The following is a 14,899-nucleotide window of genomic DNA, read 5'->3' as shown; positions in this document are numbered from 1 at the left end:
CCATCCACAGGATTTTCCAGGCAAGGGTACTGGAGTGGGTTGTCATTTCCTTCTCCAGGGGATCTTCCCGACCCAGGGATTGAACCCAGGTCTCCCCCATTGTAGGCAGACACTTTACCATCTGAGCCACCAGGGAAGTCATATAAAGTAGGTGCTATTTTTATTCCACTGTTATGAGGAAACAGAAGCTGTTTTAATACAGTTCAGCAAGAAAAAAAAAAGATCCCCAGAATATTGTTAGGGGTGAGGTTACCAATGGAAATATTCCTTTAAATTTTATTTGTACTGAAAGATTTTTTTTTTCCAATATCCAGCAAGTGGCAGCACCAAGTAATTTTATATTAGGTCATTTAATAGAAACAACACACTCTGCATGTATCAAGAGTTCTGTCTACTCCATGCCTTGATGATTTCTTCAGCAGCATCCAGTGTACTGTCTTTCTGTAAATTAATGAAATAATCATCATTACAAATCAAAATAAATTCAAGATGAAGTAAAAATTTAAATACAAAAAGTACACCAAAGTCAGTCCATCTGTAAGAGTCATGTGGTGCTTTGGGAACTGAGTGATCCTCAACCCCTGATAACTTGAGCCAGGCTTTAGCTGGCCCTTGGCCTCTGCAGCTAAGACAAAGTCCAGGAACATGGCATGGGGGTGGGGGATACCTTGAGTGGTGTCACTGGAAGCTCTACCCCATTTTAAACCACTTAACCTCAGCGGGAACACAGAAACTGGGAAATGGTATCTACAGCATCATCCTTTGCCTTGGTGGCCAAATTATACAAGTCACAAGCTCTTTAAGGAGCCTAGCAGCAAATCAAACAGGCCAAATATTTATAATGCTACTATCCCATTGCTGTCAGGCTAGAAAAGTGAATGAGCCTCACAAGAATTCAATGTTAGGGAAGCTATAGAAGTGTCAACAGCAATCATTACATTATACTGTTTTGTGATGCTGGCTGCCAGTTCAGAGCACTTTATTACTACTATCCTGACACCAAAAGAACTCTGCAAATTAACTAATATGGGGCCAAGGAACATTACCAAGAAAATGATCAACAATCTGTATATACAGCTCAGTCTGGAAACAGCTTAACCTAATCCCAGCCAAAACCATGTCTGTTAGTGTGGATGCATTCACTGCCAAAGACTCAGACTTATAAATGACACTGATGCAGGAGAGCCTGAAGGATGCAGGAGAGCCTGAAGGATGTACTGATGAGAGCCATATTTACTGTTTCGTTCGTTTGGGTAGGAAGAGCGCAGAATCACAGACTTCTTTCAAAGAGCCTTGTAGACAACAAAAGGAAACCCCTCCCTTAGCTCCCAACAAAGAGGATACCAGGCAGAGTGAGACTACAATAATAATATACAATTACAGAAAAAAGTCAAAGAATACAGAAGAGTTTACACTGAAAAATAATCATGTTTCTTCCCTTCTCATGCCTTCCTACTACTCCCACCATCCTCTAAATCAACTTCTTATGGCAATTTTGATTTTAGTTCTAGCGATTACCATCAAAATCTAAATAATGTATGCTCCTAGATTTTTAATTTATCAACTTCAGACAATGTTTACCATTCTCTGCTCTGAATGAGGAACCAAAATTGGTTCTTTTGCCACTACTCTTGCTCCCTCCTTTTGAAGTCTCACAGTTATAAGCTCCTAACACCACAGTCAGAGGGCCAACTGTAAAGATATAATTTATTTTTTGAATAGGTAATATGTACATATGGTATAAAATTAAATTGATGGGCAAACTTCCTCTTGCTTTCTCTACTCTTTTCCTTTCTCTTCCATCTCTACAGAGTGACTTACTCCAAAGCCATCAGGAGGGAAACAGATCATGTATGGGGGTGGGAGAGCCTCAGCAGCCCGGTGCAGGATGCTACAGCCAGAGTGAAGTAAGAAGATCTTCCAACATGGGTGGCATGAGGTGGTGGCGATGGCACTAGTGGCACTGACCCGGATCAGGGCATCCGAATCGAGGGGGTAAGTAAGCAAGGCATCTGTATGGCAGGGTGCTTGCAGGCAGCATGGAGCCTGGAGGGGATGAGGCAGGCATCTGCCAGTGCAGACAGGTATGGAGTATCAGAGCCTGCAAGGGAAGACGAGCGCTTCTATGCAGTGGGTGACAGTGGTGGCTTTGTGTGTGGTGCTGGAGACTCAGAGGAGGGTATCTCTGCAGGAAGGTGATGGAAGCAGGTCAGGTGCTGAAGCTCAGGTGAGGTGAGGATGGTGACCATACAGGGAACAGGGGCGGCAGACTGGTAAAAATGTCAAAGCCTGAGTAGGGTGCAGGGTGTCTGTCGGGGTGGTGGGTGGAAGGGCAGTAGCACTAACAAGAGATGGCCACACGCAGAGGTACTGATTAAAGAAGTGGGTAAATGATGAGCAAAGTGTTTTTACTGTCAATACTGTCAAGGAAGGTTGTGACTCACATGTACAGGGAGAAAGCTAGAATAAACTTGGAGGTGGTTTCAATGTATTTAGATAGACATAGGAATAAGTAGGATAGATACAGACATAAAAAGTATGGACATACACTTACATGTTCCCTATCTCTGTCTTCTGGGAGGGCCTGGGAATACTAATACCCCAATGAGCACTCGTCATGCCCAGATCTTGGTTTCTTAATACCATTCTCCAGTAAAAGGGGATTTCAGGTTGAGCTGGACAATGACAAAGTGAACCTACTGCATCTTGAAATGCCAGAAAGTAAGAAAATGCTCAAACAATGATGGGAGACGTGTCAAAGAAAACAGAAGCCAGCTTAATGGGGCTCTTAATGGCCAAATTTTGGAAAATTTGAGCATCGAAATAAGTAATAATAGTAAATTTTAACCCACTGAATAAAATAAGAATCTATGAGTCCTTACATATATGAATAGTTAAATGAATAAATTATTTGATGTGATATGGAATATTTTCATGGTTTCAAAGTACTTCACCACAAAACATTCATTATTCATCAAGGAAAAAGTGAAACTTTACAGTAGAGAAGCCTGGCAGACACCACCTCAATAAAATGATTAAACTTAACATCACCAGTTGTAGATAAAACTAAAATCATGTGCTATCTGATAGGATGCAAAACAATGAACAAAATATCACTTCTTTGGTTTCAACCAAAAGTGCACAACCTGAATCTATCCATGAGTAAATGTCAAACAAATGTTAAGGGACTTTCTTCAAAATAATTGGTCAACAATTTTCAAAAGTATCAACATTATGAAAATCAAGGAAATCTGAGGAAACTTCCCAGCTTGAAGAAGACATGACAACTTAATGCAATGCACGATTCTGGCTTGGACTGACTGACTGATGACTGGCTGATTGACACAACTGTGGCCTGGATTTATTTATTTATTTGCTTAGAAAAAAGGACATTATTGGGACAATCAGTGAAACCTGAATTAGATCTTAGGATCAGACAGAATAATATAGCACTCTTAAGTTCATGATGTTGATGATTATATCGTAGAAGAATGTTGTATAATGGAGAATATATAATAAGGTATTTGGCGGTAACAGAGGCATCAACAATTAAGTTAGGAACTTGCTCTACAATTGTTTGGAAAAACAGGTTTCAAAACTTATTTACCGAGACTATTTAAACATATATTTCTTTAGGTAATCCAGCCTCCCACCCATCTCTCTCAGCCATTCAGTTTTCCTCCCCAGAAGCAACAGTGGATTTTATTGTGTATCCTTCCAGAGAGACAGTTGAGGCATTTAAAAGCTTCCTCTCTTTTCCTTTTTATGTAAATGATATCATTCCTCACAAACTAGTCTGCTCCTTGCTTTTCACTTGTTCTTTAGCACTCCACAGAGCTGCTTCACTTGTTTAGGTATGTGAATGTACCATAATTTATTTAAGCAGTCTGCACTGGTGAGTATTGTGGTTGTCTATTATAACTCTTTGATATCACAAACAATGCTTCACTGAAAATCCTTGAATACAGATCTTCAATATGCAAGTAAATCCACAGGGAAAAATCGTACAAGCAGAACTGGTGGGCCAAAGACATGTGCATCTACGTTTAGATAATTTTCAAACTAACCACTGTAGAGATTTTACAAATTACACTTGTACTCTCAATCAATGCATGAGAGTATCTTAAGAAACTTTCCAGTTGTTTTGGTTATTTCCAATCTAACAGATAATATAAAATTTCATGGCAGTTTTATTTTTCATTTCTCTTATTATTGAGATATATCCTTTTATATATTTGACAGCTACTGAGGATTTTACTAATAACTACTGTAAAGTGCTGCCTTTGGTTTGTTTTGTCCTAAAATTTGACCTGGTTTCTTTCAGCTTCCACTTTCTCAGCATGTTTTGCCATCCTTTTATTTTTTGCTTTTCCAAGCAGTTGGGTTAGGTGTGTCAGCTTTCCCTAGGGGCTTGATGTTGCTCCACTGTCTTCCAATATTGAATGCTGATGCAAAGGAGGTGAGTCTATACTGATCTTCCTCTTCTCCTGTCTCAAGAAGGCCTCGATCACCTTGTGTAGGTACCAAAGGATCATTTATAAAGACCAATATAATACACAAGGTACATCTCAGCATTTTTCTGTGACATTCCTGAGGCAAGCCATTTCCTTCCTTGTTTGAAATGGAAAGGATTCTCAAAGCTATAAAATTCTTCCCAATTCTATTTGCCCTGCCCCCCTCACTCCTACCCCCAACTCCTCCAGGAACTCTAGGTGTATCATTTGTCTTCCACATTTATACTTTTTCTAACATTTAAAAACTCTTTGTTCCTGGGAATTCCCTGGCAGCCCAGTCCTTAGGACTCCATGCTTTCACTGCTGAGGGCCCAAGTTCAATTCCTGGTCAGGGAACTAAGATCCTACAAGCTGTAAGGTAAAGCCAAAAAAACAAAAAATAGAAAGAAATTCTTTGTTCCCTTCACTTCTTTTCACCCACTTTTCTCAATCCTCAGTGTGCTTACAGAAGAATTTAGTGTTCTCTACGCTGCTTCCAATGTCACTACAGTTACCAATTTTTTTTCCCCTTCAATTTCTTATCTGATCTCTGACAGCTACCATTTCATCTTCTTAGATTATCTTACTCCAGCTTCCCTGAATTTTAAAAAACTTCTGCTGTTAACTCTTGTTTTAAATGTTTTGAATTTGAAATGTTACACTTTTTTCTTGCTCTGTGGCAACAGTTCTTTTTTGGTTTTTGTTTTTTGTTGTTGCTGAATATTCTCTGATACTTATTTTTCATTGTATCTTTCTCCTTCTCCTTAATAGCATCTTTGCAGATTCATAGCTGGTTCCTTTTTATTGCTGATTTTTGGGTGAATTCTTTTTGTGAGCTCCCACAGCCAGCACAATTACAGTTCCTATTGTTCTGGGTAATGACTAAGCTACTTGCTGGCTCTATGATTTGTACATGTATTTGTAGATCTGTATAAAGGAGGAGACAGGAAAGAACTAGAAGGGAGTAGAAATTATCTTTAGCTCACAGTAAAGTTAAACATGATTGATGGAGTGAGTTCAGTGAAGGGGAACTCTTTTAGACTTTATTTCTTTTTAACTAATTTAACTGTTTCCCTCCAATTTAATGTGTCCACCTTACCTCAACATAGCTTTAGCAAAAATGAGAGGAAAGAGTAAATCTATAGCCCTTTCCACTTTGTTCGCAGAGGTACTAGATGACATGACCATATGTTTCTACTCTGCCTTGTCCGTGCTGCCAAATGGGTCTGGAGAAGTTTCCACTCACAGTGCACTCACTGTTCCTACTGTTCTGGATAATGAGTAGGCTACCTATTGGCTCTGCCTATTAGGCTGTAGAAGCAGGAGCCTTTCTCCATGTCTTCCCTCTACCATTTCCTTCACTATAGTTGGCAACTCTTCCTCATTTCCTGGGGGATTTGGAATTTGTTTTTCATTTTCCTAGCTGTTCTTTTTAAAAAATAATTTCCAAGAAGAGAATGGGAGAAGGCCTTCTGACCATTTCTAAAACTGGAAGTCTTATGTTACTTTTTTATTCTATTAGTTCTGCTTATAACTTCAAGTAATATATATTTATTCCTCTATAAATCTACTATAAGATGCAAGTATTAATGGCCTTACCCTTTCTTTTACATTTCAGATAATTAAATGTTGACATTGTTAATTGTTAAAATTTATATTCTGTTCTAAATAAGTCTCCCATAGTTTGTCTATATGGTGTCTCTAAAAGTTGAAAACAGTGTTTACATCATTCTGACCAGAATTATAGATGAGTGTGTTGGTATAGAGAGTGCCTTAATTTTGATAAGACTGTTTTTAGTAGTGATAACATCTTAAAAATAGCAACAATACATTCAGATTATTTTTTTAGCACAGATCTGATGGTGCTGAATTCTCTTAGCTTTCATTTATCAGGGATGTATATTTTGCTTTCAGTGTAAAAGGATATCTTTCTGAATATAGAATTCTGGCTGACATATTTTTTATGTCAACACTTTAAAGGTGCCACTTCATTGTAATCTGGTCTCTACTGTTTCTGATAAGAAATTAGTCAACATTGGTATCTTTGCTCCCATGCATGTGAAGTGTAGTTTTTCTCTGGCTGCTTTCAAGATCTTATCATTATCTATAGCTTTCAGCAGTTTAATTATGATGTGTCAAGTTGTGAATTTATTTGTATCCTGTGTGGTTCACTGAATTTTTAGATCTCTAAACTGCTATTCATCAAATATAGGGAAATTTAGTCCTTTTTTAAAATATTTTTTCTGCCACATTCCCTTTTTTTTTTAATAGTCCAGGTACATGTATATTATTACTTGACATTAACTCTGAGGCTCTGTTTATTTTTCAAAAATAATTTTTCCCTCTTTTTTTCAGACTGGATGATTTCTACGGATCTGTATTAAGGTGGACACTTTTTTTCCCCTCACATCCTCAATCTTCTGTATGTTAAGACTATATATTTTTCATACCAAGTATTACATTTTAAAATTCTTTAAGCTCCATTTGGTTCTCTTTTTAATTGCTTTAATCTAGTTGCCCATTATGACCATATTTTCCTGAACACATTTATAATATCTGCTTTAAAGTCCTTGTCTACTAATTCCTACATATGAGTAACCCTTAAGATCTGTTTTTATTGACTGTATAGAAGTCACATTTTTTTCTTTTTCATTAAAGGTTGTATTTTCTTATGTCTTCAAATGTGTCTGGATATTTTAATGTTACAGGTAAGGAGTCTAATTATGTTGTAATCCAATAAACTCAGCTTCAAAAAGTGCTGAGTTTTGTTTTGATTATTTTATGGTAGCAAGCCAAAACTTAAAAACTGCATATGAGCACATCATGCCTAGCAAGAGAAAAATAACGGTGCTTTATAAACCAGAAGGAAGGACATTATAAATGTGTAGAACAGGGAACTTACTTTAATGAAGCAAAATCGCACAAATTTCTCAAACTGTGATTTGGTTTCTGCATTACAGAATGCTGAAACTGGGATGGCTGACAGTTTCTGAAAACAAAAAGAAAAATATGAAAACTACTTATACTTTAAATATTAATTTTTAGAGCACAAAAATTAAAAACAAATAGATACTTCCAAATATCCACAATAATTTGCAAAAGAAATGTATTTTTAAAATCCTCCAGAGAATTCTCTGGTGAACCAATGGTTAGGATTCTCTGCTTTCACTACCTAGGGCCTAGGTTCAATCCTTGGTCATAGAACTAAGATCCTGTAAACTGCGTAGTGTGGCCAAAAAATAAAAATAAATAAATAAAATCTTCCAAATAACTGTGAGTAGAATATCAGGGAATAAAACTACAGCTCATATTTTTCAAAGCATGTCAACAGGCTTCCTTCATAAACTGACTATAATATACAGCACAATATTGCAAAAGCCAGTAAACATTACCTTATTTTTAATCATCCATTTCACGAATTTATAGTCATAAGGTTCCTTGCTGTCCTTCATATCGAAGAGGTCTACATCTAAAACAATAATAAAAATTGGACGGGCTATGTATTATATCTGAGGCAAAGTGTATTTCATTTGTCTACTAGGATTCAAAATTTCCTCATGCTGGATTCATACTACATGGTATAGTGGAAAGTAAGGAATTCCCAGAGAAGCTTTACAGACATGATGCTCTAAGGCACTACTCATACATCTGGTCGATCATGTTTGTGTATACAGCTTTTAGCACTGGAGGAAGAGGCAGGACAAAGAGGAGTGTTACCTTTTTATTTAGAAATAATATATGCCTCTATGATCATTATTAAGGAAATAACCTCAATTTTCAAGGTGTTCATCTGTAAGAATTTTATTTCCAAATAGTAATTCATTATTAGATTGTGAGCTCCACAGGGATATTGCAATTTATCACTATCCCCATCTCCTAGGTCAGTATCTAGACTGTAAGTACTGAAAAGCATGTTTGTGGAATGAGTAAATTGATATAATTCACTATTTATGAAGGGAAAATGTCTATATAGTTCTCCCAAGTGATGTATTTATTGTTTCCCTCTTCCAAATATTTTGCTTAATTTCTTAAACATTTGGTGAAAAACTTCAAATACACATTCCTATATTTATCTCTTGTTCTAATCTTGCTTTAAGGTCTGGACAAGATATTTCTCTGGCATTGGGATTCAGCAACCTACATTTCATATTGTTTCAACTGTACTGACTTGTACTTAAGATCTTTTTGAATGTCCCAAAGCAACAAACACTGATGGTCACTGTAATCAATTATTTTATCCTTTATTGTGGCTACCCTTGTAGCTCAATTCATAAAGAATGTGACTGTAATGCAGGAGGTCCAGGTTTGATCCCTAGGTAGGGAAGATCCTCTGGAGAAAGGACTGACAACTCACTCCAGTATTCATTCTTGCCTGGAGAATTCCATGGACAGAGGAGCCTGGTGGGCTACAGTCCATGGGGTCACAAAGAGTCAGATACGACTAAGCAACTAACACACACATACTTTATTGCTCAAAATAAGTCAAGGCAGTTATCTTCTTTCTTTTATTCACTAAATAATACTGGGTTTCTTCAAATTAATAGTGTAAAAACCTTGACACTAAAGAAAGTTTCACTTTTATTTTTTTAAATGACTTAATATGGCTTTCCTTATTGATTTTATTTCAATTTTCTCCTGTGACTTAAAAATGTAAAATCTCCATATAATAATGCTAATAATATTATACCATTTATTACTATCTGTTAATCATGTTACATGATTCTCTCATTCATCTGTCCTATAATTCTGTGAGATACAACAATTCTCATTTTACAGATGAAGTTAAATTATTACTTTAAGTCATATGTATGTATGTGTGTTTAATTCAGATTTGACTCTACAGAAATGACAACTTAAAACAGAGTCTAATTGCAAATTATGTGAAAACTCCAAGTGACAATTACATAAGAGTAGCATACTCAAAGTTAACCTGGAGAGTAGTGATTACAACAGTAGAAGTAAAAACAGGAGGGTACTGACAAACTGTGATTAACACTGTCTAAGAGTCGGACGCGACGAGCAGTTTCACTTTCACTTTTCACTCTCCTGCACTGGAGAAGGAAATGGCAACCCACTCGTGTTCTTGCCTGGAGAACCCCAGGGATGGGGGAGCCTAGTGCGCTGCCATCTATGGGGTTGCACAGGGTCAGACACAACTGAAGCGACTTAGCAGCAGCAGCAGCAGCATACTATTCATTTATTCTTTTTTTAATTTATTGAGGCATAGATAGTGAGGGACAGGGAGGCCTGATGTGCTGTAGTCCACGGGGTAGCAAAGAGTTGGACACAACCTAGCGACTGAACAGCAACAACAAATAGTTGATTTACAATGTTGTGCTAGTTTCTGCAGTATAGCAAAGTGAATCAGTTATACACATACATATATCCACTCTTCTTTAGACTCTTTTCCCACACAGGTCATGACAGTGTACTGAGAAGAGTTCCCTGTGCTACACAGTAGGTCCTCATTAGTTATCTATTTTATGGGACAGAGGAGCCTAGTGGGCCGCCATCTATGGGGTTGCACAGAGTCGGACACGACTGAAATGACTTAGCAGCAGCAGCAGCAGCAGTATGTATATGTCCAGTTCTTCCATTTATCCCCCTCACCCAGATTTCCCCCTTGGTAACCATAAGTTTCACTCAGTATGGTAACCACTTATTTATTCTTGTAACACTTAGAAAAGAAATTTATTGCCATGGTACTGAAAGAAAAGGAAGGGAATAAATACAATTCTAAATATTTTATAGTTAGGAGAAAGTTGTAATCTATTTCTTTTCAATGCTTCAGTTAGAGATGTTCAAACAAACTAAAGAAAATATTTGTTTACTGGAGGTAGGAGTTTGAACCTATGAAAACAAAAATCGGTTGTTGTATTTCCACTATCTCCTCCCTAATTTCACACCTTATCTTACTATCTTCCTATTTGTAATCTTATCTTCCGATTAAATGTTTCCCTTTTTAGTTCTAGGATGATGCTGACTGGTCAGGGAAGTTGCTAAGTATGCTGCTAAGTTGCTAAGTCACTTCAGTCGTGTCCGACTCTGTGCGACCCCACAGACGGCAGCCCACCAGGCTCCCCCGTCCCTGGGATTCTCCAGGGAAGAACACTGGAGTGGGTTGCCATTTCCTTCTTCAATACTAAGTACAGCAGAAAATATATAAGTTTACCAGTTAGTACATGCATCTCTGCATTCAGAGTCCACCTCTGCTACTTATTAATTGATTACCTTCAGTAAATTCCTTGACTTTTAATGACATCTTTCTCAACTATCAATGGGGATATAACAGCACCAATCTTATGGGCTTTGGTGAGATTTTGATGTTTGTAAAGCAAACTACTGTATCATAAATGTGCAAAAAAACTTAACCAGTTAGTCACTGCTATGAGCTATAAAGAGAATTACTATGTCCATGAATTTTATGGTTCATTTTTATCTTTAAGCTACCATCAAATGAGAGTTTTGTTTCTTGTTTCTGTCTTTTGAAAAAGGTGGGACCAACCTCCAGTATATGAAAGAATTTCTATATTCAAAATAATTAGATGGAAGAGAAAAATAAACTTGTCTTCATATGTAGAAGGGTCTTATAGACATTAACATTCTTTCTCACACAGGTGAAGGACCATAAAGAACACATATCTTATTCCCCATCATCATAAAAGTTGTTTTCTAGCCCCAATCCTTTCTTTTCCTATTACAACCATTCTAGTTCAAGATCTAGGACCTAAACCAACACTGCAGGCAGGCTGGGATCAACTGAGGATAAAATGGGAAACTATGTAAGAGCTTAATGCAAACAAAAGTTGCATTACTGTCTTTTTTATGTTTAATGTCAAAATGTGATAAATTTCTTTTAGAATTTACTATCTGGAAAAGTTTGGCTCCAGGAAAGACTTACTCTTATCTAAAAAGCTGTTAAGTTTAATTTTATAAGAATCATGGAACTAATTCCATTTGTCTATTTGTCTTTGTTGCCATGAAGGTTGGAACCAAGTTAAGGCTAATTACAATACAGCAGGTTTGAACTGCTTAAGTACACTTATACACAGATTTTTTTCAATAGCAAACACCATGGTACATACAATCCATGGTTGGCTGTATCCACTTCTGTGGAACCTTAGATAAGGAGGGGCTACACACACAGAAGGACCTCAGATATGGAGGGCCAACTATAAATTAGACATGGGTTTGCAACTGAACAGAGCTGCCATCTTGCAACCCCTGCACTATTCTAGGGCCAACTACATATGAACCCAGGTGACTAAAATATTTGCTTCCCCTACTCCATGTTACATTAACATATGAATATTTCCACTTACATATTATTGCATAGAAGACTTTAACTATGAATTAGCTCAAAGTTTTGTTGGAAGCAGATAAAAGTAAAATAATGTTCTTCTAAATAGATGAAAACTGTGCTATTTCTTTTTATCGTTTCATGAAATGAGCTGCACATTTAAGCCCAATACAGAAAAAGTGATTTCTAAACCTTAGAATATAGAACATCCTAAGGGTTTTTATATAAGAAGAGATCTTAGGAGCCTGACAAATATAGCTCTCTGGCAACAGCAGAGCCAAGAACCCCGGTCACTCTGCTTTTCTTACAACAAATGACTAAATAATAATCACTGCTTTGTTATAAAGTTGAAAGTTTCTAGCTTCATAAAATTTAGTATATATAAAAGAATTTTTAAGCTCACTGGCATATCACTTCACTGTATAAAACCTTAAAACATTTAAAACTATGCACAATTGCTATAATTTCTGTCAAAATAAATTATGCTCTTAAATTTACTGTGATTAACACCACAGTTCTGGGGAAGAAATATGTTATACATAAAATATTATTATGCTTCTAACTTTAGATTTGTATGCATGTCAGAATTCCATATCGTAGCTTCAAGTAATGTAAAGGTCATCGTTTTTTGGAGACAAAACTATTTGGAATCTAGCTGTATGACTTCAGGCAAGTTATTCTCTAAGTCTCCACGTCTTAAAAAACAGAGATAACAATGCTTTTTAAAAAAGAGTATTTGAAGTGTCAGCATGCAGTAGACCCTCAATAAATATTACTTTCCTCCTTGACTTCATTTCTGTATACTCTAAAGTGACAAGTGTTCTCCAATAGCATCAATATTTTAGAAATACTTTTCTTGAGTAAAAAGGAAACTAAAAAATTTTACTGAAAGGAACACAAGGGACATATATTTTTTCATGTATCTGTTTTAAATTACATACCAGAACAAGGTAACAGCAAATTCTATGTTTATTAGAATACCTAGAACAAATAACTCCATAATAGTCATATTCAAGGTCAATGGCCTAATCATCAAGATGATTGCAGAAAAACACTGACACTGTGGAAATCCATTTTCCCATAAATGAAAGGCTGATATTGGCTTTGGTGCCAATCTTTTCTTCATAAATTTGATATAATTCCGCACCTAGGTTTCTGTATATTTGAATAATAAAAACTTTTACAAACCTAGCAAAGACACATCAGCAATGATGAAGTATCCCCCATCAGGAACTACGGGTTTTAGGCCAACACTTTCAAGTAAATGTACCATCCGATCTCTTTTTACTTCTAACTCTTTTGGCAAAGAATTGAAGTAACATTCTGGGTCATCCATGCGCTTGATGTCAATCCAGAAAGCTTGAGCCAAGGCTTCCTGTATATTAAGATCGAAAAATATGGAAAGGAAATATGGCAATGTTATGTACTGCCAAGTTTATTGGTATAATAAATAAAGACTGTCTGAGTAATATTACTGACAAGAAAGTCATTCAGGGAATTACAGTTGAACCTATGTGAGATTCTACAGACTAATGGAAGAATAAGCTACATGGAAATGATTAAATCTAATGTGAAGAACTGAGGATGAACCACAAACATTCAAATTGAAATAGAAGTACAGTTCTCCCTTAGTATTCACACAGGTGACTGGTTCCAGAGCCCCCACAAATACCAAAATCCAAGGATGTTCAAGTCTTTTATATGAAATGCATCCATGGGCTCTGCCTCTGTGAATTCAACCAACCCTGAATCCACAATCTTTAGTTGAATCAACGGATGCAGAACCTGTGGATAGGGAGGTTATATAAAGATGTATTATAAAGATATATTATATAAAGATGCCTTACTTGGAAATGAAAAAGACAACGGTGTTTTCTACTAAGGTTAGCTTTAGAGTGATTTGCTAGATCTAAGCCTGAAAGACAATCAGAGAAATGATAAACTAGCCAGCGCTTCCCCATTACCTTTCAGGGCAAGATAGTATAAATGAAAGCTGATCGATCTACTGTGTCACTCTTCATAAGTATATGAATCCCTGTACTAATCATTCACATTTTTTCTCCACTGCTTTTATCAACATCTGACATATTATGCTGTTAAAATATTTACTTGTTTATTATCTGTGCTCCCCCAACAGGCTATAAGCTCCAAAAGGGCAGGAATTCTTGATTGCTTTATCTCTGACACTCAGTATTTGTTTAATAAGTGAATAGATTTATTTTGAGAATGAAAAGAGTTGAATACAATAAAATCAATGTCCAACTAGCTTTTATCACAATATCACTCTACGGTCATTTGAAAAAAAAAATTTATTAGGTTTTTTTTCTTATTCAGTAGGTATTTTTGATAGGAAACAAAAAAGTTTATTGTAGCCAACATATTTTCCAGTTTTGGCTTTTTAATTTCTTCCCAACAAATAGTTTTCAGTATTCTGATTATTCACAGAATGATAGTACATAGATCCGTGTTTTATAGATATTAAAAAACTAGAAACAATATAAAAAAATATACATTAAAAAGTCCTGCAATCCACCCCAGACCCTATCTATACTAGTTTCATCTGTTCCCTTTACCCCTCAGATAGGCACTTTAACTAGTTTCATATGGTCCTTCCGGAGATTCTTCAAGAAAGTATAAACAAGTAGTTTTCTCCTTTTCTTATACAGAATATAGATATATACTGCTCTGTATCTTGCTTTTATTTTTACAATATATCCTGGATATCTTTCCATATCAGCAAATATAGAGTTTTTTCATTCTTTTTTGTTTTTCCTTCCCCTTTCCTTTCTTTCCACTTTTAAACAGCCATTGTGATAGAGTAATGGCCCCTAAAGAAGTCCACATCTTAATGCCTGGTACCTGTAAATATGTTATATTGCATGGTAAAATTAACATTAAAGACCTTGGAGATGGAGAGATTATCTTGGATTATCTGTGGGCCTAATGTAATCATAAGGATTCGTCTAAGAGAAAGAAGGTGGCAACAGAGTCAGTGTTATGAGGGCTATGTGTTGATAGAGGCAGAGGTGGCAGTAAAGTGACCACAGGAATGCGAGTACCCCCAGAAGCTGGAAAAGACAAGGAGCAGATTCTGCCTTGGAGCCTC

At 36.4% G+C, this 14,899-nt stretch overlaps 1 protein-coding gene across 2 annotated transcripts in view; it reads right to left on the bottom strand.

Annotated features, from left to right (window-relative positions):
• Positions 1-229: 229 nt before the first annotated feature.
• The window catches only part of KYAT3 (kynurenine aminotransferase 3), a 66,679-nt gene continuing 52,009 nt past the window's right edge, over positions 230-14,899 (bottom strand). For both annotated transcript variants that reach the window (XM_068964781.1, XM_068964780.1), the window contains 4 exons: positions 12,982-13,168; positions 7,886-7,962; positions 7,396-7,482; positions 230-441 (listed from right to left, as the gene is read on the bottom strand). In XM_068964781.1, the coding sequence (XP_068820882.1) occupies positions 379-441; positions 7,396-7,482; positions 7,886-7,962; positions 12,982-13,168 (414 nt within the window). In that variant the 3' untranslated portion in view covers positions 230-378. The remainder of the gene's footprint in view (positions 442-7,395; positions 7,483-7,885; positions 7,963-12,981; positions 13,169-14,899) is intronic.

Source organism: Capricornis sumatraensis, chromosome 2 (genome assembly GCF_032405125.1).
Source record: "Capricornis sumatraensis isolate serow.1 chromosome 2, serow.2, whole genome shotgun sequence".
Classification (NCBI taxonomy): Eukaryota; Metazoa; Chordata; class Mammalia; order Artiodactyla; family Bovidae; genus Capricornis; species Capricornis sumatraensis.
This window is presented reverse-complemented; position numbering and strand designations above follow the sequence as displayed.